General features: G+C 44.0%; 1 protein-coding gene across 1 annotated transcript in view; it reads left to right on the top strand.

Moving 5' to 3' along the window:
• Nucleotides 1–25,753, top strand: part of LOC116658023 (receptor-type tyrosine-protein phosphatase T-like) — a 443,338-nt gene extending 417,585 nt beyond the window's left edge. Inside the window, exons 7-8 of the mRNA XM_032462327.1 lie at nt 24,726–25,019; nt 25,611–25,753. Coding sequence (XP_032318218.1) covers nt 24,726–25,019; nt 25,611–25,753 — 437 coding nt within the window. The remainder of the gene's footprint in view (nt 1–24,725; nt 25,020–25,610) is intronic.
• The last annotated feature ends 1,466 nt before the right edge of the window (nt 25,754–27,219 follow it).

Here is a 27,219-nt window from a genome sequence, read left to right as displayed (position 1 = left end):
TTTTCTCCGGAATGAGCAGGGATGACTCACGTTATTGCCCTAAAACCCCATGGAAATGTGTCTCCACTCTCTTCCTTCCCAGTGTGATAAATCTGACTATAACTTGCGGATGGTCACTCGTGGCGGTGCAGCAGTTTAAAATGCACTGAAAGATTCATTCAGCTAAACTGAAGTTGTCAGGTGGATTGCCAGAGGGAATTCTCGTTGCAGACACAAGTTGTGTTATGTCTGCTGTAGCCTTGTGGCGGCTTTCAGATTGCTGTTAGGAAATAAATCCATTAATCAGTGTGGACCTCCCCCACTGGCTCTGCTAGGCTCTGGGCTCCTTGGAGGCACAGCATTATGTCTTAGTTCTGTCTCACCTGTCTCACAGTGTCTGGCATAATATGCCCTTGATAGTTCATTATTTTTAATTTTTTCATTTTTAACATTAAATTCTTAAAAAAATAGAATCAGCAGTTATCACAGTTGGAAATGACATATGAGACCGCCTTGTCCAGCCCCTAGATGAGGGTCCTGAGGACCAGAGAGGGGCAGTGATATCTCTCAGGTCATACAGCAAGACCCAGTGAGAGCTGGATGTGCACCCTGACTCCTGATTCCCAGCCCAGGACTCCGACTCCTCTTTGTGCTTTTTTTGGCGGCTCCTGTCGGGGAAGCATGCGAGGGATTCCACTTGGGCTTTATTCTACTGTTTTACGGTCTCTTCTGAGTAATAAGGTCGGCTTGTTTAATAAGTGCAGCTTCAAAGTAGGTCAGGGATTTTATTTCTGTGCACAGGCCATTAGCATTCTTAAGTGAGAACACATTTTTTAGCCAAGAAAATATCCGCTGTGTCAATGAGACGCTTGGTGTCTGGTGTCTGTGCATTTCCTAAGCTGTGTCAGACCGTATTATACCACAGAGCCTCTGTGAGGGGGCCCCCAGCCTCCAGGCTTCTCAGTGGGGCCAGGGACCGTGTGCTCTAGGGGGACCCTGGGAGCTGCAGCATGTGGATTGCAGTCTGGAAGGGCAAGGTGACTTCCGGCGTTCTCAAGCTGGTGGCCGCATTGGAATGAGCTTTGTGTTTTGTGTGTCAGAGTGAGTTCCCTGAAAAACCCCAGACGCTACTTTAGAGAGGGTTGAGCGCTGTGTCAAGAAATCTCTCCAATCTCTTGTGACTTAAGTGCCTTCCCGGATCCTGTCACCCAGGGGCCCACCTCCTGCAGAAGGAGTTGGGGCCGCAGATCTTGCTGCTGTTCGTCAGGGAGAAGGATCAGGACGTGCCCTGCTGGGGAGTTGGGGGTGGTGAGGGGAGGAGGGCGGCGTGACACCTCATCTATTTAGGGCTGCTCCTGAGGGTAATATCAATTTTATATTTTTAGCCATGACCTGAATTGTTTCGTGGGCTTACTCCTTTGTCATTTGCCTTTAACCTAAATGGGGCTGGTAATGCAATAAAAGAAAAATGGCTTCCATTCAAAATTCCCGTGTAAGGCCCTGTGCTTGGCATCGTGCGGGGTGCAGCAGCAGGACTGGGTGCAGCCCCCACCTCGCAGTGACTTTTGTTGGGGGAAAGGCAGGGACACAGGTGATCAGAACCATGCAGCGTAGTGGGCAGTAGTGGGCTCCAAGGCCTCTGGCAGAGCTTCCCTCACACCACGATTTCTCGTCCTTATCTCTCCTCTCATTTGTTTGATACCTGTGCTTTTAAGAAAGACATACTTTCCTTGCTCTTCCAAATGTGAATTCTTATCACTATAATCACCATGTCACTGTCATGAACAGAAATCTGATAGGTTTCCATTGTAAGCAAACGTACATCTTCAACTATTAAACCAATGTATAGATAAATGCCCATCGTGGTGGACCTGCCTTGATCACAGGGACTGCCCTTTGGGACGTGTCGGGGAGCTTTCTGAAGCAGGTGAAATGTTAGCAGGGCCTTGAAGGGTGGGGCTCTTTCAGCAAGTACGTGATGACCTTGAGTACTTCATACGTGATTCAGTGTGCATACGTAGGGTGTCTCAAGGTACAAGGACTTTGTGGGTAAGAGGTGATGTATCGGCCCCATAGGATTGTGCTTTTTAATGCTCCTTAGATTGTTTGCAAAGGGAATATCGTGAGGTCGGATTTCTCCACTGTCTTTTGCCTTCACTGTCTAGTTTTTCATGCAGTATCATTACCTAATTGTGAGTTGGTTATTGGGTTAATCAGTGCAGGGCTGTCTGTATGCATTAGAACTCCTCTTTGGATCCCACGCCAGGAGGAGGCAGATAGATGAGAAGGCTGTTCGTTCTTTCGTTCATTCATTCATTCATTTTTGTGTTCATTCACTGCTAACTCCAGTGCTGGAATTAGAGACAAGGACATACATACAATATTACCAACTAAAGAACAGAGAGATTGAGGGATTATCTGGAGGCCAGGCATATAATGAGTGTTCAGGAAGTATTCTGATGAATGAATGAATCGTGCAGTCCAGGAGTGCTCAAACTTGGCCACACGCTGGAAAAAAAAATGAGGAGTTAAAAAAAAAACCAAAACACTGATGTCTGAGCCTCGCCCCACAGATTTTGATTTCATTGGCAAAGGGTTGAGACCTAAACATGGGAGCTTTAAGACCTCTCTAGGGGATTCTGTTGTCCAGCTAAGTCTGAGAGCCACTGCGTGCAACCACTGACGATCATTTTTGAAGAGTGGGATAGCTTAACACACACGACCTTTAGTAAAAATGGTACCTGGGACTGTGTGGAGAATGGACTGGGAGGGACCCAGGCTGTTGGCCATTTAGGAGAGAGCCCGGTTTAGCCGTCTCAAAGGACTCCTGTGAGCACGAAGCCCTGCAGAGTTGCAATAGCGATCGTCCCATTTCTTAGAGGGGTTCCCTTTATGCTTCTCTCCTGCAAGGGAGCTAGTTACTTTAGCCTTTGAATTGGCCTTGAGCTCCCCAAGATGCGCCCACATCAGCCTTCTGGGCAGAACATCGATAGCTTGGGGTCAGTGTTGAGTACATCCTTGCTGTTGGGAAACCTCATTGGGGTTTCCAACTAGGAACATATAATCAAAGTTACATTTCCTTTCCTTTAGGGGAATCAAAGGTAGGCAAGGAAATTCATGGGGCAATTTAAAGGGGCCATAAAGGCCTTCAAGCTGTGAAGAGCTCTGTAGGAATGATGCCATTAGAGATCAATTCTTTTTAAAAAAATGTTAATACCTTGGGAAAATTGCTGCATTAAACCTGTTTGTCCTTTGGTGTATGTGTCTTTAATCAGATTGCTTTCCTGATTAAGATCTGGATGAGGTTTACGGCAAGATTTTTAAAAAACTTGGTTATTTCTTATATGTGTTTTCCCTCAATGAAGAATGGTAGCAATTTCACCGAGGCCATCAATGTGCCCCCTTGAATAGGCCGAGGTATATCTCTGAAGCCAGGCAAGCTTTCAAATTCACTTCTCATTTTATTGCATCTCTGACTACAAAGGTGAGTTTTAAACATGTCCTCCATTTTATACCACCCCATTAAGAAATAAAGAGGCAGATTTTTAGGGCTGGCTTTTATTAGTAAATGATCCTCTACCTGCCAGAACACTTGAATTCATAGCACCTCAGTCTAGACCCTTCTCTTCTGCCCCACAGTTTTGTCCATCTTCTGTTCAGTTCTGTCCATGCAGACATCCACCCATACCTTGTTGACAGTTTCTTCACCAGTTACCTTTGCTTGTAGTCATCTGCAAATTAATGCTTTCACAGGTATCACCATCATATAATGTATGGAAGAAATATCTGAAATGGCCAGATGTTAGTTCCCTTGTTGGCTTACCACTGGAAAATGAAATACTGGGTTTTCCAACTGTCCAAGTACATTTTTAAGTGCATTAAAATGTCTCCTTTGAGGGCTTCCTTCAATAAAAGGAGGCTGCCTCCTTTCATTTTTATCTCAAATAGATATAGCTGTGTCTTCCCCAGTCTCTTGCCTAGTTTGTGAGCTTCAACTTCAGAGGTGATTCTGACACTGATCTGAAAGATGTTTCAAGGCTTTCTGTGTGTGTGTATGCACATTTTGATTGTGCCTCTTCATCACATTAGCTTCTAGCCAAGACTTTTCCCTTTTCAGTTACAAAAGTCTGGTGATATTCCACCAAATTAGTAGTTATCTATGGAATATGTACGGTGTATTAGTCACCTGTGACTACATAAAAACGTACCCCCCCAAATGTAGTGGCTTAAAACAACAAGCCTTTGTTACCTCATGGGCATGGTCAGGCGTCCTGATACTGCTTGACTGGGCGATTCCGGCTGCGGTCTCTCACAGGATGCAGTCATCTCAAGGTCTGACTGAGGGAGGATCTGATCTCAGGTTCACTCACATGGCTGTTGGCAGTTTTCGAAAGATCCTCTTAAAAGATCACTTGCATGGCTGTTGGCCTTGGAGCCTCATTAGCGTTGGCTGAAGATACCATTTCTTTGTGATGTGTGACTCAGCGTAAGACAGCTCACAACATGGCAGAGAGGAGGGGAAGGGAGGAGAGGAGGAGAGAGGAAGTGAGGGTGAGAGTGGGAAAGAGAGGCTGGGGGAAAGGAAGAGGAGACCAGAGAGGGAGGGAAGGGAGAAGAGGGGGAGCGACGGGGCGGGGGAAGAGAGAGAGAAAAGGGAGGAGGGAGGGTAGATGAGGAGAGAGGGGAAAGAGGGAAGGACAGGAGAGAAGGGGAGAGGGGCTGGGGAAAGAGGGGAGGAGGGATGGACAGAGAGAGTGGGAGAGGGCACAGAGTCTTTTTTATCACCTCATCGCAGAAGTAATGGCATCACATCAGTTTTGCTCCACTCGCCCACTTTCAAAGGGGCAGGGTTGCACGAGGTTGTGGATTCCAGGAGTGAGTCACTGGGGACCATGTTGGAGACTGCCCACAACAATGGTGGTCCTTTGACATTGCCAGGAAAGTGGCGTTCTTTTGCGAATGCTCCAGATTTTCTTGCTCAGGAAATACTGAGTTTTAGCTCTTCGCAGCTCTACAGTAATAAAACTTCCATATTGAATAGGTATCTAAGTATATCTTACACTTTCCAGACTGACAGCTGCTTAATACCAAATCGCTAATTGAACTTGGGGGCAGCGCTCCCATCTTCTTCCCAGTCAAGTTCAATGAGGGGATTCTGAAGGACAGTGCCTGTCAGAGCCATGCCTCCCAGGTTGTTCTGAATTTCACTGACTTACATCTTTTTAATAGTTCTGAGCATATGTTTCCTGTTTCCCATTTTTAAGTAACTATCCATCATCCTGATTGAAAACATAATTTAAAAAATATTATGTTTCTAAAAAATAAATGAAGAGTGCCACTAAAACTTTCAAAACAAAACAGACATATTTTCTCAGCATTTCTGCGTTATTGAGAAACTCCCTATGGCAGGAAATAGAACCAAGTATAGTTGTATGTTTTGTCAACTGAATGTTTAAGCACAGTCAGGAATCAGAACTGATTTGTGAGCACTGATAAAGTTGAGTATAGTCAAAAGCGAAAAATAAACACAGATTTGACATCGAAAGCATGATTTATAACTGCAAGATTGATAAATTGAACCTCATCGAAATGAAAACTTCTGCTTTGGGAAAGCTCATGTGAAGAGAATGAAAAGACAAGCTACAGAGGAGGGGAAAATATTTGCAAACCTCCTATATGACAAAGAGCTGTTATCTAGAATATATAAAAATTCTTAAAACTCACCAACAGAAAACCCAAACCATCAAAAACAACAGTCCAATTAGAAAGTGGGCCAAAGTTGTAACCAGACATTTTACTGAAAAGGATATAGTGATGACAAATCAGCATATGAAGAGAAGTTTAATGTCAGCCATTAGGGTAGTGTAAATTAAAACCACAGTAAGGTAACACTACACACTTACAAGAATGGCTAAAAAAAAAAAAAAAAAAGGTAACACCAAATGCTGGTGAGGATGCAAAAAAAAAACCTGGATCACTCATACATTGATGATGAGAGTATAAAATTGTATAGCTACCCTGCAAAGCAATTGGACGGTTCCAAATTCCGTATGACCCAGGAATTGTACTCCTTGACATTTATCCCAGAGAAAGGAAAACGTAACAAAAATCTATACAGTCACGACTGTTCTCAGCAGCCTTGTTTGTAATCGCTAAAAACCAGAAACAGCTCATATGTCCTTCAACCGATGACTGGCTAGGCAGACTCTAGTACACCCACACCAGGGAACACTACTTAGCGATGAAAAGGGACAAACTATGGATATACACAACCTGGATGAGTCTTCAGGAAATTATGCCATGTGAAAAAAAGCCAATGCTCAGAGATGATATATTGTCATTTTTGAAATGTCGAAATTTTAGAATGGGTTTGTGGTTCCCAGGAGGTAAGGATATGGTGGGGGGAGTGAGGAGGGAGGTGGCTTTGGTTGTAAGAGAATAACATGAGGGACCCACTGTTGATGGACGTGTCCTGTATCTTGACTGTATTGATGTTAGCATCCTGGTTGTGATATCATACAAAAGGTTTTCTTGATGTTATCACAGGGGAACCTGGGGAAAGGATATACAGGGTCTCTCTATTATTTCTTACAACCAGTGTAAATCTATAATTATCTAAAAATAGAAGTTTGATTAAAAAGACTTAACACTGATGTTTAAAGTGACAAATTGAGTTCTCAACCCCAGCTGATGGGCCAACTGTGGACAGGCATGTCGAGTCCCCTTTATTGTACTAGGGAGCTCTGTTCAAGACCTCTCTGGGTTTCCCAATTCTTATAGTCCCTCTCTACTCATCAAAATATTATTCACACCAAGCTTTAATGAAAAGATCAGATTGGCTGACGGCAGAACAGGGTTCTTCTGACTTTCGTTTTGACTTACTCATCCAACAGATATTTATGAAGCATTTATTATGTGCCAGGGATCAAGGCGGGTGCTGTGAATAAGAAGTGGTCTCTGCCCTTCTGGTGCTTAGTCTAGTGGGAAAGACCAGCATAAAGAATCACACAGAATGTAAGTTTTGTAGAGAAGACTGGGAGCATGGGGAATGTCAGGGAGGGCTTCCTTGAGGAGGGGAGGTTTGACCTGAGAAATGAAGAGTGAACTGTGTAAAGAGGGAGGAAGAGGAAACAGTGTGCAAAAGCCCTGAGGTATAAAGTAGCATAACACATTAGGACTGTTTGCAAATAGACACATGTGTCCTGAGCCTGGATGGTGAGAGGGGCAATGGCAGAAGATAAGGCTGAAGAGGTAGGCAGAGGCCACATTCTTCATGGTGTCTTGAGGCCATATAACACGGAATGGAGCTGTTGTTTTAGGAAGATCAGTTGGGCTGTAAGAGAGAGAATGGATCTGAACAAGGCAGAAGTAGAAGCAAGATTAGAAGGTTTAGGTATATTGTAAAAACAGATGATCTGAAACTTTTTTCCTTCTGTTAATTGAAATCTAGCCTACAACACATTTAAGTACACGAATCTCTGTGCACACCTTGATAGGTTTTTACCAAGTGAAGACACTGTGTAACTGTATTCTGAGATGTAGGTCACTACTTGTACCCTGCAAGCCTTGCTTGACAACCCTTCCCAGTTATTCCCTCTCTCCCAGTACACACATCACTGTTGTGACTCCTTTTACCTTAGGTCCCTCTCTTGAATTTCACACACAGTGACTCATGTAATGTCTGGCTTCTTTCTTTCACTCCATGTTATACATGTGAGATTCACTCATGTTCTTCTGTGTAGCAGGGACTCATTCTTCTTTGTGGCTGTACAGTGTTCTGTTGTGTGAAAATAGCACAGTTTATCCATTTTACAGGTGATAGACATTTGAGTGGTTTTCAGTCTGAGGTATTCTGAAAGATGCTGCTATGAGCATTCTCATATGTGTATTGGTGACACATATATATATGCATAGACCAAGAAACAAGACAGAGTCCATATATATATATATGCATATATATATGCATTTCTTTTTGGTATTTACCCAGAAGTATACCCAGAATTGCCTTGGTTATAGAATATGTGGATATTCAGTAATAGGTACTGTCCAAGTGTTTTCCCAGTAGTTACATCAGCTTTTTCTCCCATCAGCAGTGTATGAAAGTTTCAGTTAATCCACATTCTGGGCAAACACTTAGTGGATTTAATTTTAACTGTTTTGGTGGGTGTGCAGTGGTATCTCTTTGTGGTTTCAGTTTTCATTTCCCTGAAATCTAATGAGACATTTCTGTAAGCTTATTGGTCTCTTCTTCTGTGATGGTTCTTTTCAAGGCTTCTGCCCATTAAAGAAATTGAGTTGTCTGATTTTTTTTTTTTCATATTGGCTAGTAGGAGTACTTTGTGTATTTTGAATAACATCTTCTTTCATATATATCTTCAACTGTCTTCTTCCATGGCATATCTTTTCACTCTCTTAATGGTGATTTTTTTTTTAAGTGGTAACTTTTGATCACCAGAACTTCTTAATTTAATAAAGTCCAATTTACCTTTCATTTCCATATGGTATATGGTTTTTGCATCTTGTTTAAAAATGTTTGCCTAGCCCAAGGTCAAGAAGATATTATTCTGTGTTATTTTCTAAACACCGTATTGTTTGCTCTTCACATTTAGGTCTACAGTACACTGAAATTGACTTTGTAGATGGTGTGAGGTAGGGATTCTCATTCACTTTTCTCCGTTTGGATGGATACCTAATTGATACTACACCTTTTGTTGAAAATATCATCCTTCCACCACATTAACAGTGTCAACTTTATTGTAAATCAAGTGATCATGTGTATATGGATCTGCTTCTGGACTCTGTCTTGTTTCTTGGTCTATTCTTACATTATTGGCCAATACTTCACTTTCTTAATTACTGTAGCTTAATGATAAGTTGTGATATCTTAAAATATAAGCCCTCTAACTTTCTTTTTCTTGTTAAGTGTTGCTCTGAGTGTTTCTAGTCCTTTGTATTTTTGTATAAACTTCAGAATAAGCTTGTCAAATTATACAGATAGCCTGCTGGACATTTGATTAGGATTACATATAATTCAACTTAAGGAGAATCTACAACTTTACAATACTGATTTTTCTAATTTGTGAACATACACTATCCGTCCATTTTTTAGACCTTTTAAAATTTATCTCAGTAATGTTTGATAGTGAAAGTTTCAGTGTAGAGAAATACAAATATATATGTCATTCCTAATATATTCCTAGATATTTCAGTACTTTGTTGATGCTATTGTAGCACTTATTTAATTTTTTTTATTACTGAAGTTTAACATAATGTAGTAAAGGCCATAAAGTACACTAATCTTACGTAGACAGCTCAGTGACTTTTATATGAATATACACCCATATAACCATCATCAAAATCAAGATATGGATGTTTTTGTATTTCTGGTACTGCAGTTCCTTCAAGCCTCTTCCCCACCAGTCACTTCCTTCCCTAGCAGTAACCATTATTACGGTGTTGATTATCATCGATTGGGTAAATGTCACCTTTCAAATTTTATTTTACAATTGTTTGTAGCTAGTCTATAGGTTTAAATATATCGAACCTTGCTTTAATGAGTTTTTGATCCTGATCATAATTTGAGATTCTTTCTCTATACGCAATCATGTAGTTTGTGAATAATGAAAGCTTTATTACTTCCTTTCCAATCCTTATAACTTTTACTTCTTTTTCTTGGGCCTGTTGCACTGACTAGAACATCCAGTAGAACTGGGGAGATCAGAGGAGAGCATTCAGTGTTTTATCATTGATTATGGTGTTAGACTTAAGCTTTAGAGAGCCTTTATCAGATTAAAGAACTTTCCTTCAACCCACAGTTTGCTAAGAGTTTTATCATGAATAGATATTGACTTTGATCAAATGCCTCCTTGGCATATTTTAAAATTATTACATGATTTTTTTCTTTTAATCTGTTAATATGATGAGTTATACTGATTAATTTTCTAATATTAAGCCAGTCTTGTAGTCCTGGAATAAATTCAACTTGGTCATGATCTACTAGTCATTTTATATATCACTGGATTTTGTTTGCTAATATAATGTGTAGGATTTTTGTCTCTATGTTTGTGAGAGACACTGGCCTAAAAGTTTCTTTTCTTGTGATATCCTTGTAAGATCCTTGCGTGGTAATTGTGTTGGGCTTGTAAAATGAGTTTGGAAGCACTTCTCCCCTTTGTAGCCTATGAAGGAATTTGTGTAAAGGTGGTAGTTCCTTGAAACCAAAAGTGCAAGCTTGTTTCACTCTTTATCTTCCAGTAGAATTTCATCCTGGGAAGATGTTCTATCTAAAAACTCCGTCACTTTGTAGGTCCCCTCGGAAGATGCTGTATATTTCTTTGGATTCCCTGTGCTGGTATTTAAGAAGTACATGATTAAGATGTTAGAAATATCTAGAACAGTGTCCAACATTTGCCTTCCCCTCTGTGTCTCGTCTCTGTCCCCCTCCCCCATATTCTTTACCTGCCCCAGGAGTACCCAGTTGCAGGGGCTCATGGTAGACACCAACATGAAGACTTTAGGCCTGCTCTCAGAGCTCAGTGTCCACCTGGTTGGGTCAGAATTGTGGTTCTTGGGGATGGGGACACTGGCACGTGGTCTGTGTGATCTTGCAGTATTGGGTTGATTCAAAGTTCTTTCCCAGACAGCTTCTGTTTAAGTTCTGCTACCTCTCTCTTCAGGGTGGATATGGCAGAGTGCAGAGGCAGCCGTAGGGGAGCCAGGGGCGATTTGAAGAGGCTAATTTTTCAGTTCCTTTACATAAAGAGGGCAATCATCTCTTAAACTCTCCCCACAAACTGAGCAGGCTGTTATGGATAAGCCTCTTAATCCATCTGGACACCCTTTCCTGACACTTCAGAGCAGTCGATACTTCTAGTCACTTCCAGCCATTTCAGCAGCTTAGAGACTAATTATGTATCTCCCCCTGCACATAGGGTTGTGCCAAGGAGACAAATTTGCAAAACAACAATATCTCTAAAGCCCCAGCCCTTTCATTCTCTCTCTGTGGCTGGCAGCGTAATAACCAATGAAGCTGCCTGGACTCAGGTTGCCCTGAAGCTCATGTTTCTTTCCTCCCTCCCACCACCCCCTCTTCCTCTACTGCAGCTTTTCTCAGGCTTGTTCTGTTAAGATCGTTGCCATGTTTCCCTCTGATACTTGCTGAGTGTGAGTCCTGGTGGGAGGTGAGTGGCTTCCTCATGCGTAAAGATGAAAATGATTTCATCACATGTGCAACACGAGCCCAAGATGCTCCAAGTGGAGATCACAGGAGGCTTGAGAAGCTGAGTCAAAGGGCCCCGTTAATGGAGAGGGCTCTCGGGTGGGGAAAGGGACTAGCACAGGAGGCCAAGAGGGATGGGAGAAGGAAGAAGCTCACATTTATTTAGGGCCTGTCATGTTTCAGGCATGTATATTTGTTCCTCACAAGGACCCAGTGAGATAGGATCCATTACCCTGGTTTTACACATGGAGAATCTGAGGCTCAGAGGAATGATGTAATTTGTCCACAGTCATACATTTAAGTAATAGAGGTTGTAAGTCAACCTCTATCGGTCAGACCCAGTGATCTTGCATTTCCAGTACACCACACTGCCCTTTGTAAGTGAAAATGCAGAGGGATGGAGTGGAGGGTATTGGCCATGGTGTGGAGAAGTCAGCATAGTGCGCTGGGATGCAGGCAGGGAGAGTGAGATGGACACCTGCTTATATGGCTCCACAGGTGTGCACATGCCCAGGGCTCACCAGCCGGTTCAGTCCTAGCCTTATACTTATGCTAGTCTCAGCATCCCTTGCCCCTTACATCCATTCAGTGACCAAGTCCTGTCCAGTCTCCTGGTCCCTCGGATTGTGCCTCTTCAACCCCATGGTCCTTATCTTGGTCCAGACCTCCATCATCTCTCCCCTTGGTAAAGCACACAATGTCCCCCTGACTCTAGTCTCTCTCCTTCAGACCCATTCACCCTACACTCAGAGGAATGTCCAGAAAGAACACGGGTCTGGGTCACACCACCACTTACGAAGCCTCAGGCTCCTCGGGAAGACCCTTCCCGATCTGGTCCCTGTGGACCTCTAGGGTCGCCTTGTGGCTGCTTCCCCCACTCTCACCTACGCTGCAGCAGGATGTGCAATTCCTGACCGACCCGGTCTCTTCTCGTCTCTGGGAAGGCTTCCTTCTCACCCAGGGCCTGTTAGACTCTCCTGTCCTTTCACAATTTCATGATTTGATTTCTCCGGAAAGCTTTCCCTCTTCTCCTCTGTCTGATCTCCTCCTCCTGTTCGTTTCCTAGGGCTGCTGCCACTAATGACCACTAACTTAGAGGCTTAAAACAACACACATTTATTATCTTAAAGATACGGAGGTCAGAAGGCGACAATGGGTCAGCGGGGCTGCATTTCTTTTGCCTCTGGGGGAGAATTGTTTCCTTGCCCTTTGCAGTTTCTAGAGGCTGCCTGCATGCTTTGCCTGGGGGTCCTTCCTCGCTGTTCAAAGCTGGCAGTGCAGCCTCTCCCAGTCTCCCTCTGACTGATTCTTCTGCCTTCCTCTTGCACGTGTCAGCAGCCTTGTGATGACATCAGGCCCACCTGGCTATTCTCTCACCGCTCGAGATCCTCTCACCACTCAAGATCTTTGACTTAACCACATCCTCAGAGGCACTTCCACCATGTAAAATTCTGGGGGTTAGGACGTGGACATCTCTTGGGGACTGTTGTCCTGTGCACCGAGTCCTCGATATGTCCACAAGACCCTGGGCCTGCTGTTGTTCTGCTTTTGTCATTTTATTCTGCAGCTCATTGACTTCTGCATCTTTTTCACTCCCTGGTCTTTTCAGTTCCTCCAGGGTAGAGAGAGCTCTTTGTTTCGACTCACTATCCTCAGAATGCCCCAGAATCAGCCCTCAGTACATTTTTGTTGAACAAAAGAACTTATCTCCCTGGCTCTCACCTCCCTGCCTCACTCTCCGGCCGACTGTGGTGTTGACACTGGGGCAGTCTGGTGCACCAGTTAGAATCGCACACGAGAGCAGGGCCGCTGAGCCTCCCAAGGCCTCCACATCTGAGCTGCAGGACAAGTTGCTTAGCTCTGTGCTTTAGTTCCCTCGTGTGCAAAATGAAGATAATTATAATATCTACCTGTATCAGTCAGGGTTCAGGAAGGAAACCCCAACCGTACTAGGTATTTCAGAGAGATTTTATTGAAGGGAATTACACAGGTGTTGGAAAGCTGCTGGAGCAAACGTGGGGCACAAAAGTAACCAGGAATTTCAGGAAGCAGCTGCCATGTGTGTGGCCAGGGCAACAGAAGGGAATAGGTGGGGCTATGGGGCCCAGAAGTCTGGAGGAGGGCCCTGCTGGGCTGATGCTTGCACCTCTGAAGAGGGAGGTCCCCCACATGACACCACACTCATAAGGGGGCCTGGCCAGCTTCCACTAGTACCTCCAAAAAGATTCTGTGCTCTCTGTGCTGTGAGGGCCAGAAGAAATTGAAACCTGGACTTCAGCTGCCTCTGTTGCTGGAGTGATACCGAAAGGACCTTAAAACCAGAAGAGAGCATCTTCTTCCCTCGCTCAGACCCCTAGTCTCCATACAGAGCCCCATTGGGAGGACTCAACCCAAGCTGGCAAAGGGAGTCCAGAGGTGTAGTTTGCAGAATCCAAGCCCTAGAATGTCAGAGCCAATTATAACAGGGTGGGCTTGAAGCTAAAGGACCAGAGGTACATAACTAGCACTTAGCTTTAGTTTTTTCTTGCGTAGAGTGGGTGCTGTAACAATGCTTAGCTCATGGTGTGATATGAGGAATCAGTTAGTTCATATATGTAAATCCTGGAATGGAGTCAGGCACACGGCCGTCAGAGAGTTAATTGTTCTTGGCCCATGGTCATGAAAATAGCTCTCCACAGCACATAGGAGTGTGGGCTTAGATGTCTGTGAAACTCAGAGATCTAAACTGGCCAGGGCATGAGTTCCTTCCACCCCGTTCTCCATAGCCGGGCTGCTGGGCAAAGCGTGCTTGTCTGTGAGCCCTGTGCTGCTCCGGGACAAGGTGCTTCTGCAGTGCAGCCTCTGATTCTGAAGATTTAGAATCCAGTCCCCTCTGTGGGGGAGATAGACTCTCAATTCCTGCTTTCTTAGGAGTCTTGATTAGCAGGCAAGGAAAGAAAGGCCCTTCTAGGGTGATTACTCTGCTCTTAATTTGGGGAAGTGGCCCTGCAAAGGGTCATCTCAAAAATGTCGAGGCAGTAGGGGAGAAAGAGGAGCCAGGAGCGGAGAGAATGTCGCAGAGCACAGAGTCTCTCCTGGTGCCAAGTCGTTATTGAATTATGCGCTTCTAAATGACTTCCTTAGTTGCAACATGACTGTGTGAAGTAGACCGAGGCTGAGCTTGTAAATGTGTTTGCTGGTGGAAGAGCTGGCGGGAGTGCACACTAACATTACTGTGGCCCCATTTTATCCTGACACAGGGAGGGGAAAGCCTTTAATGGGATCTTTGTGTCTCTCTGTGGGGGGCACAGAATAGGGGCACCAGATGTTCCCCCGACTGCTGAATAGCTCCACTGACTGCTGGTTGGGATGACGAAGGTAACAGTAGCTAACACAGGGCACTTGCTATGTGCTGGGCCTATTCTAAGGGTATTGAATGCGTACATTACATAATCCTCATGGGGGAGGAGTTTTTATTACCCCCATTTTACAGATGAGGAAACTGAGGCACAGAGAGGTTAAGTAACTTGTCCTAGCTTTCATAATATCTTAATTTGGATTTCTCCAAATCCCAGAAAACCCTGAAATGAGGGTTTGCAAATAGTTTATTTGGAAGCTGAAGGGACTACCGGTTGAATGGAGAGGAAGTGAGACAGGAAAGGAAGGAAGGCACTAACCCAGTATGTTCACATCCTTGTAAGAAAAGGGAAATTTGGACATAGAGGCGCAGACCCACAGGGGAGAAGGCCATGTAAAGACAGAGGCGGAGACTGGAGCGATGCATCAACAAGCCAAGGAAGATGAGGATCAAACAGCAGAAGCACGGTGCCAGAAGAGGCGAGGAAAGATTTTTCTCTGGAGCCCTCGGTTACAGCATGTCCTTGTTGACGCCTTGGTTTCGGACTTCTCACCTCTATCACTGTGAGGCAATACATTTCTGTTGCTTGAAGCTGCCCAGATTGTGGTGCCTAGTTACAGAGGTCCTAGGAAACTAATACACACATCCCAGGATAGTTGTCCTTGGCCATGCGGAGCTGCTTGGCTGAGGGGCAATGCCTGCACCCTGAGAGCAGCCCATGTCCAGTTGATAACATGGGGTACAAAAGGCCTACCGTGCTGCCTCCATGAGGGACTGTGGGATCAGGGTGTGCTCCAGCGCTCCCGTGGGATCAGGATGACCTAGTCTGTGGCCAAAATCACACCCTTGTTTCCTTGTTCTGCCTTCTTCTGGGAACTCTCCTCCAGTAGATCACTTGTACAGAATCTTTGTCTCAAGCTCTGCTTCTTGGGACCCTGGACTAAGACACTCCTGCCCCAGAGAAGTTGCCCAGGAGGAGGGCATCTCAGGGAAGAGCTCACATCTGTGGGGTGATGGGAGCTCAGTGGCCTGGGAACCTGGAGAGGAGGCTGAGAGAGGCCAGCTCTTGAAGGCTTGATATGACACCCTGGTAGACAGCAGGTGGAGGCAGACCTCTGGCCTGTACTTCCAAGTGCTTTCTCACTATTAAAACTCTTCACCAGTTATGTGGATGACAGACTGCTCCTCAGCCCTGGAGGATTTCACGCTGCGTCGTGTTAGGGATCTCTGCATCTGACACGCAGAGCTCAGTGACTTCCTGTGTGCCTCCCACATCTATGCGTCTCTGACAGTCGACTACTGTTACTGCTGCCGGGTTAAACTGGCTAGTTACCAGCTCTGGCTTCTGGTTCTCACCAAAACCACTTTTCTGTGACCTTGGATGAATCACTTCATCTTCCTCAACTGGGAATCCTTATAGCAGGAGATGGTATTATGTAGAGATTATGAACACTGCCTTGAGATCTCCCTAAGTTTAAATCTTTGCTCCTTTTCTTACTAGCCTCCTTCTTGTGAGCCATTAGCCTCTTCAAGCTTCAAGGCTTTAAAAAAAAATAAAAATTTCTAAAATGGGATTGATAATAGCACCTGCCTGAAAGAGTTGGCCAGGATTAACCAAGGTGATGCAAGTCAAGTTCTGAGCACGGCACCTGGCCCGCAGCTTGGCCTCAGCGAGCGCTTTCGGTCTGCTGAATTCACGGGCTGCGGAGCTGACACAGAAGCGCACTTTTATGTCAACACCTGCAGCACAAAGAGGGTGGGCGCAGTATTGAGGAAGGAGTGCGGACTTTGAGAAAGCCTGGGTTTGAACGTACTTCTGCTTACTCGCTCTGTGAGGTTAGGCAGGTTGCCTAACGTAGCTGAGCCTCGGCATCCTCATTTGTAAAATGGGAGTAAAACAAAGTCTGCTTTTAGGTCCCCTGGAGGGAGTGCAGGGAAACAGGTCAAGTACTGTAGAATGTTAGTTGCTCTGATTAGAGGGCCACCTAGAAATCAAGTCTCAACGGTGGAGGCTTCTGAGCAGGGCCAGGAGCAGCCAGGATCTCTCCTTATGTGGGAGCTATGGCTGGGGAACTGGCTTGGCAAATGGACACAGTTGTGGTTCTTGATTCCTGCTACCTGGTACCTGCTTTGTGGGCAGATGAGAGGGGAGACTGGCTGTTAAATACTCCTGGTGGTGGAGGGCATAGACCCCCAACAGAGGTCCCACCCATATATAAAAAAGCTCAGTGTATAAGAAAACCTCACTTATTTAAAATGCTTTACTTTGTAATAAACCCCCAGTGCAGGTTTATTAGAGGACATTTGCAGAAACATAGAAAACAGTACTCATTTCTTAACAACCCTAAGGAAAAAAAAATCCTTTTGGTGTATTTATGTCCAGGTATTTTAACAGGCATAGGTTGGTGGGATTTTTTTGTTCATTTTAATTTAGTTAAACTTGGACTTCTGTATCCTCAGAAACTCTTGTTTAAGGCAGAGACTATTCCAGAGAAATTTTTCATGTCTTTCCAGTTATTGCCAAAGCAAGGGCTAACCATTTATAATGCAATTCCTTGCTTTTACGCACAATCTAAATGCCATTGGGTTTTCGGCCTTGTTTTAAAGTTTGGGTTTTGTCTCCACTTTAGTCTGGCATGAGGCAACGATTCTTTCCTAGACTCTTGCCTGAGAAAGAAGGGTTTTGTGGTAGTAATCATCCCATGGGACCGATCCTTTTAACATCCCACTTCCCCCATCTGAGAGGTCATGGTTCACCCCAGTGTGGACTGGGGTCTATCTTCCAGTAATTTTTCTCTAAGGAAGGGTGTGTAAATAATATGCTTTCTGCATTTTTCAGAATCTGAAATTGTCTGTCTATAGGCTTTGTAAATGCACCACAGCTTAGCTAGCTGTAAATTTCTTGGGACATGAAACATCCCGTTAAAGCCTTTTGTGTGTGTGTTATACTATTGTGGTTGGGAGTAGAGGACCCAACCCCACCCCAGTAAGGCTGCCCTGACCCCAATCCTGGCTCTTTGAGTTACTAATTGTTTGATATTGGGCAAGTTACTTAATCTGCATCTCTTTCTCTGTTCAGAAGAATGTGAATCGTAATATTGCTTATCTGAAGAGTTACTATGAAGATTAAATGAGTTAATATTTTAAGTCACTAAGAACATTGACAAGTGCATCAGAAATGTCCAGTACCTATTAGCTGCCTCTTCTGTCATTTGTTATTATTATTACTGTTGTCACCTTCGCCCTTATATCCTAGTGCTTCAAAAATGATGAAGACCAAGAACTGATTTTTTTAGTCTTTTTGTTTTGTCTTGATGGAGATGTTTTTTGTCTAGATGCTTGTGAGAATTTTTCGTTAGCCTTGTATTTCAAAATATTGCCAGTGTGTGCTTAAATGTGAGTCTCATCGTTTATTTTTGCCTGTAACCCACTGTGCTCCTTGTAGTCTGCAAACTCAGACCTTCATTTAATTCAAAGAAATTTTCTTTAGCTATGTCTATGATTATTGTTCTCTTCCAGTAGTTTGATGTCTTTTCCCAAACATGTCTAATTCTCATCTTGGACGTCCATTCACTCTTCTCTATAACTCTTTCCTTCTTGCTCTTTTTCTTCTTGCCACCCCAACCTCCGCTTTTAAGAAAACATAGTCAATATTTTCCCTGTCCATTTAAATAAGACATTAAATGTTTATTGAACATTGGCCATATGCTAGGCTAGATACACAAAGACAAAGACTAATTCTAGTGGGCACCTCCTGGTGGGTTGGATGCTATATCTACTTATTGTATCTTCTGTTCAGGGACCTCATAGGCCAGAGAGGCCTGAGGGAGTGGAGTCTACTGTTGACAACAGAGTCAGGGTAGTCAGTGAACATATCTGCATAGAACCTCTATGGTCCTTGGCAGAAAATTCAGATACTTTTATAATTTGAATTGTAGAACCATCTTCCATTCTAAACATGAAGAAATTGAGAACCATGAAGACTGAGTGGTGTGTCCAAGGTCACACAGCTGACTAGTAGAGAAGGACAAAGAAAGACTCGGACCCTGGCCCCAGCCTACATTACCTTCTCCTTTTTGATCCTCAGTCTGTTACTTATGAAACAGTGTACATGCCAATCAGTAGAAAGTCTAGCCAGCAGGATGCTTTTGAATGCCTACTTTGTGCCCAGCCCTGTGATCTACAGAACTGAGTAGTTATGAAACAATTGAAAAGAAAAATGGGTGTGGTTGGGTTCCAGGCAGAAGGAAAGATGTTCCAGTTGGGAGAAAGTGTGTGTGCAAACGTGTGGAAGTGGGACTGATGAAACAGTGTGCAGGTATGTGTGGTATGTTGGCAGGTGGGGCAGGGCATTCCCATGGACTCTCACAGGCCTGTAAATAGCAAAGCAATTAGAAGGGTGATCAGGTAGGAGGTAGCGGGTGACAGACACGGTCGGAGGCCAGGTTAGGTTTACCTTAAACATGTCTCAGGGCTCACTTCACATATTAGTAACATTCAGGTTTTTTTTTTTTTCCAAAATATTTAATTTCTGTCTGGAGCAGACAATACGTAAGTGCAAAGCTTGCTCTCCAGCTACATGAAGCACTTTTGCTCTCTGTAGGAATTTCTGGGGAGTCAAACTGTTACAAGTACTCACAGCAGGAAAAAGAAAGACGGAATTGGTCTGGAGATTGCTGCCTGAGGATGAAGCATAATTACGTTAAAGGGTCACCTCACCGCCTGCATGTTGAAGGAGAGCCTTGAATAGCCAGGGGCAGTTGCTGCCCAGGCCTCCTGACGATGGCCCATGGGGTCCTTGTCCTCCAAGTGCTTTTATTCCCTCCCGGCTGGAGGGGGCCAGTGCCATCTCCCAACTCAGAGCTCTTGAGTTCCTCCCTCTTGATTTGGTTCCAAACTTTGTCAGCAGAGAGTGCGGTCAGATGTCAGACACTCACTGCTGGCTTTGCACAGTTAATGGTGTGGAGCCAGGTAGAGAGAGGAGGTTGGTTGTTTCACAGTGGAAAGACTCTTAAGAACTGATGTGTGTCTGAACAAACTCTTGTTAAGAAAATTCACGGCAGTTCAAGCATCTGATGATGCTGATGGAATTGTTTGGACAGAAATGATACAGGATTAAAGGCTCATTTCCTCCAAATATTCTAGGGTTCAGTTTCAAGTAAGATTTAGTGCCATTCTTCCTAATTCCAATCCACCTGCTGGGTTACAGACAAGCTATATTTTTGTCTGTTTGTTTTCTTAAGTCTTTCTTAGGGTATTATTTACATATAGCCAAATATCCATATTTTAAGTGTACAGTTTAATGAGTCTTACACAACTCTAGTCAAGACACATTTTTATTACCCCAGAAAGTTTTTTTATGCCTCCTTCTAGGAAATCACCCCACCAGAGGTAATACTATTTTCTTTTAATTGTTTTGATTTTTATTGTTTAATCACTCAAATCAGTAAGTAGTACATTGTAACACCCCAGAAATACCTTGTCCCAGTCAGTACTTATTCCCATAGGTAACTGTGATTCTGACTTTTATCTTCATAGATCAATTTTGCCTGTTCTCGAAATTTTTGTATACATGGAATTATTATGCATTCTTCTTTTTTTCTTCTTTTGCACAGCATAGTTTTCTTTTGATATTAGTCCATGTTATATATCAGTTGTTTGCTCCTTTTTCCTTGCCGTGTAGTATTCCATAATATGTATGTGCATCAAGTGATTTATCTATAAGCATCCACCTATGTCTGGCTTGTCCTCTGATTTCCTCCTCTTCAGCAGCTTCTGAATCAACTTTATTCTCTCCTTATCCCTCTTTTCCTCCTTGAGTAAAAGCTAGAACATGAGCTCCTGGCAACCAGGACTGTGTATTTTGGGGGGTAGGACAGCGAGTGACATGTAGCAGATACTCAATTCTTGTATGATGACTGCATGGATAAGTGTTCAGAGCACACCGTTTACCAGTCTGGCTCTGCATGGTGCCTTCCCAAGCATCACAGAGCTACCGGATCCCTAGGACGATCTCTTTGCTCACAGACTTTGTATGAATTTCTGGCCCCATAGATCTTGCTTAAGCTCTGTCTCTAAGAGCCTCCCTAAACTTTAGACCAGAGTAGGTCCCTTCACAGGCCTCCTGACTGTTTCTGTCATCCCTCCATCAGGATTCTCTTTATTGTCAATACTGCTTTAATTGACTGCTTCACCCTGGGAGTCATGGGTACAGACAACCTATATTTCTTTCACCACTAAATTCCAAACATGCGGCACTCTGTCTGGCATGTGAGAGGCACAGACTACACACGAGTTGGGGTTTCTTTCACAGGGGCCTTCTCTCTGCCAGGTTGCTCATCTCAAGACTCCAGCAATTAGATGATGTCCTTTATGGAGAGAAAGATGGATTTGAAAACATGGCCTCTGCTATGCACCCCCTCAAATCCCCAGTCCATATGCTGAAGCCCCAACCCCTAATGTGATGGTATTAGGAGGTGAGGCCATTGGGAGGTGATTGGATTTCAATGTGGTCATGTATGCAGAGCCCCTATTATGGGATTAATGCCCTTATAAGACAAGGAAGAGACCAGAGCTCTCTTTCTTTCTCTGCACCGTGGGAGGACACAGCATGAAGGCAGCAGTCTGCAAACCAAGGAGAGGGTCCTCACCAGGAACTGAAACTGCTGACACCCTGATCCTGGACTTCCCAGCCTCCAGAATGGTGGGAAATAAATGTCTATTTTTTTAAGCCACCCAGTCTATGTTATTTTGTTACAGCAGTCCAAGCTAAGACAGCCTCTGTGGAAGATTTCTACTTCAGATATAACATTTCATGGGCAGGGTCATGTCTTTTTCCTTTAAATATATATTAGCCCAGGTGTTGAGTCTATGAGTGTACTAGGGGGGTCATGATCATGGGAACCTAGACATTTACTTGGTGCTGTCCTGTGGAAATCTTAGCTTGTGTATTTTCACCCCTGTGTTTGGGGACCTGGGGGCCTGGAAGTACTAGATCAGTGACCCACTACATCAAGTTCCATTTCCTTACACTATTGTGCTCCCAACTTCTAGCCCCTGCAACAAAGAGTGGCATCAGGGTCCCAAAGAAGTGTGAGCTATTAGGTCATCTGTCAGCAGAGTCTCTGTGAATTTCCTTTATTCTCAACATAGACTCTTCCAGCATTCATGCGGGGGCTTCAAAAGGATTCATGAATTCCTGAAATGGTGTGCAAAACTCTAGGTAATAATGCTTATGTGCATTTTCCTGAGAAGAGAGTCTGGAATTTCTTACCACATTTTCATAAGGGCCTAAACATCCCCAAAAGTTAAAAGACTTCTGGTATAGACTTTCTTTAATGATCCTTTCGGTTAATCGCTTAAACATCTCAAGTACAAGAAGAGAAAAGGAGGGGCAGGAATGCTACCTGGGCCCTGAATTCTAATGCTGTGTCCACATCTCCTTCTAGGTTAACGGTTCATGGGTTCTCCCTGGGCCTTGGTTTCCTTTCTGATAACTCTAGTTGTTGGATTAGGTGGCTTCATAGAGTTCTTGCACTGGTTGAACAGCTCATCTCAAATAGAGAGGACAGTGGACTCAAATAAACATGGTCTTTTAAAAGGTAGTGTCTACCACCCAAAATCATTCTGTGTCTCTAGCCTGCTTGTCTTTGAACTTAAGTGTTCCCTCTAAAGAATGCCAATTATAAATCAACAAAGTACTAAAAATGGAGAAAAAAACAATAATCTGTTGGCTTCTTGGTGCCAGATACAGGAAACACTAGGATGTACTTCATGATATATTCTTGAGGGGACGGAGGGAGAGATCATTGCATTGGCTAATCTGTACAGTGACATGTAAACCAGGGAGTCATTTGAGATGGAGACATTTATACCCTTGAGGGAATGTCTGTTACTACACTTACACGTACCATCAGAAATACATGAAAAGAGACTAAACGTTTAGAAAGACTGATACTTTTTTTTTCTTTTTCTGGTGGTCAGCAATTTACTGCTAGTGCCTGAATTAGGAGACCAAAAACCATGGTAGAAAGTCGATGGAAGAGAGCTTAATGTGGCCACTTGCTCAAGCCTTAAAAGTATTGAAACCTGCTGATCTTAATTCTGCCAGGGCCAGTCTGTGAATAATTATACTAAGGAATTGGGCAGAGTCATCACAGAGCTACAAAATATCACCCCTGGGGCCTCATTGGAGACTGATGGGAGCTCTGGAGAGTTGATAATGGTGATCAAAGGGTCTATATATTTAAAATGCACAAAGGATGAGCCCAGAAATTATCTGCCTGCCAACTTAACTTCTCTACCTGGAACAAATTATCCAAAAATCAATTTGCAAACACCTTTGAGATAACAAGGCCTTGAGTAATAACCTCCATGGCTTTGTAAGGAAAAGCATCTAGCTTGACTAATCTGCTTAATTTCCTCCTCTGAACAAATGGCAGGCTATAATAGAGACCATTTGAACTTGTCCCTTAAGATTTGCTTCGAGTCATACTGAGAAAATATTGTCCACCTCTGTTTCATAGCAATTATTCTGTTTCTGGAGAATCTTCGTTACTAGATAATTAATTAGAAAGAAAACACTGCATGAGTCTTAGCTATCCCAAAGCTCTCACCTGAGTTCCAAACTGAAACTGATACCTGCCTTACCCACCTGCATAGCCCAGAGGCCCTTCAAAAGTTACTGAACAAATCCACCTTGTCCAATACTCCCAAATGCCTTCCCCACTCTTCACTTCCTAGTTCTACTCCAAGAATCATTAACTTGTTCATACCCTCTGAGAAAATAATCCCATTCTTGGAAGTTGGTCCTAAGAAAATATGAAACTAAAAGGACTGGAGTCATTTGCACAGAGATGTTCATTGCAGCATTATTTACCATAGCAAAACTTGAAACAACTCATGGGCCCAACAACTGGAGAATAATTGATGTGATTATCTATCTGATGGACTGTTCTGTAACTGTTAAAGACAGTGATGGTAAAATCCACATAGTATATAAACAAAGTCCTTTGGATATAATAAGTGAGGGAAGAAAAGAACATCTACATTGGGTCTATGTGTTGCTATAACCATATGAAAAACATTTAAGTATATGCCCAGAAACTGGAATGGAACGTGGAGAAATAAAAATGGAGGTTATATTAGGAAGTAGGGAAGGGGGCTTATTTTCTCCTCCTCACTTTTTTATTGTTCCACTGCTGTTTTGGCTCTGAATAATAATAACATACACATCCACTTTGATTTTTAGGAAATGGTTATCAAGAAGCAGACAGCCTTTCAAGGGGAAAGCTGATCTGGGCAGGCATGCAGACATGGATCCCATCTTGCCTTACCTGCTCCACTGTCTTGGTTAGGTGATCTGATCATTTAGGTTCCCAATTTTTTTATCCATCAAAATGGAGGTGATAATGTCTCAAGAATTACACTAAGTAATACATGTGAGATTTCCTGGTAAATACATACAAAGTAAATGTTAATTTCTGCAGCTTTGCCAGTGAGCTCAAAATTGCCAGAAAGAGGCCACCATTAATCTTGGTTGAAATTCTAGTCTAGTAAGTTGAAAATATAGAACTTACACATAGAATGGAAGAGAGATGGCAACGCAAGATAATTCAGCATGACTTTTTCACTGACCTCTGATTCCCACTGGGGCCCCTGTGGCCAGTGACGCTCCCTGCTGGAGGAAACTGCTAGGGTCGAGGAAGAAGCTGCATTCCTGTTAGGCCATCATCCTATTGCTACTTAGGCTCCTACCACTATTTGGGAGAAAGTCCACTAATAGTTGGTATGTTCCTATAAAAAAAAGATTTGTAAACCTCAGATTCCCCTGGGTTTTGAACCAAACTCCACTTTAGTAAAGGCAAGTTCTCATTTGAGGATAGAAAACAGAATATTAACCCAGATAGCTTTGCAGTGTTCAGGAAAAATATTTTCCTCACTGTTTCCTTCTTTCTTTCCTTTCTTTAAACGAAGGAGATAATGGTGGGTGTTGAATATAGTTACTGAAGAAATACTGATTCAAGTATTTACATACAGTTAGTTAATTAAAGTAGGACACTGAGTGGGTTGAGAAAGGGATTTGGGCTGTTTTCTGTGGCTGTCTGGAATTCCATCCTTTGTCCTCACAGCTTGGAGTCTGCTCTGTGGATCATTTGGGTCTGATGTCCTTTGCTGATTCTTGTCTTTCAGAGCCTCCCACACCCATTGCCCCCCCGGAGCTGCTGGCTGTGGGGGCCACATACCTGTGGATCAAGCCAAATGCCAACTCCATCATCGGAGATGGCCCCATCATCCTGAAGGAGGTGGAATATCGCACCACAACAGGCACCTGGGCAGAGACCCACATTGTCGACTCTCCCAACTATAAACTGTGGCATCTGGACCCCGATGTGGAGTATGAGATCCGGGTTCTACTCACGCGACCAGGGGAAGGGGGCACTGGACCACCAGGGCCTCCCCTCACCACCAGAACCAAGTGTGCAGGTAGGACCCTGCTTCCTGACTACGTTTTGAGAGGTTGGGCAGCTGCTGTGAGTGATCCTCCTCTTGGCGTTCTGTGACAGTCCTTCCTAAACTTCTTTGATGTGAATGTGCTTCCTGGTGTAGAGAAAAGCAGTCAGAGTTTTGGTCTTGCCTTAGAGGACCTCCTGGCTCTGGTGGCATCTCTGGGGACCTCCTGGCTTTGACTGTGATTCTAAGAACCGCCTGACTCTAGCTATGTTGTGGAGATGTTCCTTATTCTGATAATGTCTCCAATGGGACGCTGGTTCTTTGTCTCCAAGGGCTCCTTGTGCCATCGGTGCGTCTGAGACTGCCCAGTGCTGATCATGTCTCTGAGTGCTCTTGGTTCTTTGTCTCTGAGGGTTCCAAGCTCTGGTTGTATCTCTGAGGGCTTCTGGCTCTGACAGCGTGCCCTGAGGCCTCGTTTGGATTGTATCTCTGAGTGTTTCTGGTTCCTGTTGCCTGTCTAAGGTGTTTCTGATTTTAATTTTGCTCCCAAGGATCCCAGGGCTGGGTCTGTGACCCTAATGAGCTCTTGGTTTTGACAATTTCCCTGAAGGTTCCTGGTTCTAGTTCTGTTTCTGAGGGGCTCCTGGTGCCAGCTACATCTTGAGTGCCGCCTGGTTCTGAAAGTGTCTCTCAGTGGATTCTGGGACTTCTTAGCCCCTGAGAACCTCCTGGCTCGTGTCCCTCGGGGGCTTCTGGCACCTACCTAAGAGTCTGGGTGGAGACTGTCCCTCCAAGGGTCTTGTGGATTCCACGTCCCTGCAGACTCCTGGCTCAGTCTTCCCTCTAGCCAGGCTCTAACTGTTTCTCTGAGGCTTCTGGATGCTGCTTAAGAGTGTCCTCGCTGGGACCGCATCCTCGCTGGGACCACGTCTGGGAAGGTTCTTTGTCTCCAACTATATCCCCAAGGACTCCAGACTTCTGTGGTGTTTCTGATACGAGGTGTCGCCTGTAGTTGTACCTTTGACTGTATTCCTGAGATGTTCTGGCTCTGAATGCAGCTCCAAAAATTTAAAGGACTTAGTGTTTTGTGGGGTTTTTTTTTTGCAAGTTGCATTATTTATTTTATCTCATTTTTCCTCTCTAAGTAACCATTTGATACAAGTACTTTTATCTTTATATAAATGAAAGAATAGCGACTCTGTATTTTTGATTTTCTATCCAAAGTCATAGAATTGGCCAGTAACACAGTCAGAATTTGCACCCAGGTTTTCTGACACTAATGGCCTTGATCACTGGTCACACCTTGGTGCATAGAGAGTTATGTGCCATTAGCGTGGTATACAGAGCTGGGGGTGTTCAGTGGGAGATCAGGGAAATATTCACGTCCCTGTGTAAGCCAGGCCACTGGCTTCTGAGGGAAAAGGAATCCCTTGACAACTTCCGGGTGGGGAGAGAAGGAACCATCTGCACAGTGTTTTCCATGGAACAAAAAGAGAACTAAAACACAGTCAATTCAGCTGTAATGCAACATGCATATGCCTAAAAATCCCTGCATTATTCAGAGTTATGCAATAAAAGACACTGGGTTCATGGGGGAAAGTGGGGTTAGGGCACAATGCTCCAAAAGAGAGGAAAGTAGGAAAAGCTGCAGCACATTGTGAACATGTTAATGGCTAATCTGTGCGTAAATACTGCAACACAAAGGGGGTGTTACCTCGAAACATCCAGAAGTTTGCTTGTGGGAAGTGGGTGTCGGAGAGGCTGCAGCCTGTGAGCTACGGTGCAGTGGTGAAGGAGGGCTGTCTGAAAGTGGGGGTGAGTTGTGGCACCACGTGTGGATCGTAACACACACCATGAACGGAGGGAGCAAGTAGATGTTTGAGGTGGGTGCGTCTTGTGTATGCCTGCGTGGCTCAGTTTAGCTGGGTGCAGTTTTCTGCTTCACTGGTGTTTCTATGATCAAACTAACACATAACAAATGTGAAATTTGTGCTATGCTCAAGTTGTTCCCTAATATATCAAGTGTGTTGGAAGACCTTTGTGTTGTCAAAACAAGCGTTACAGCAGAATTGGCTGCAACCATTCTTAAATATCTCAGTAGTGCATCTTGATAGCATGTTTCTCAAAGCTAGTGTTTCTGTTACTGGGGAATATTCCTTTGAATGGCATTGAACCACTACGATGAATGGAGATAACCATTTTCTTGATTATTTTCAAAAACAGACCTTTGGTA

Source organism: Camelus ferus, chromosome 19 (assembly GCF_009834535.1).
Source record: "Camelus ferus isolate YT-003-E chromosome 19, BCGSAC_Cfer_1.0, whole genome shotgun sequence".
Classification (NCBI taxonomy): Eukaryota; Metazoa; Chordata; class Mammalia; order Artiodactyla; family Camelidae; genus Camelus; species Camelus ferus.
Note: the sequence above shows the minus strand (reverse complement) of the source record. Positions and strands in the feature narration are given on the sequence as shown.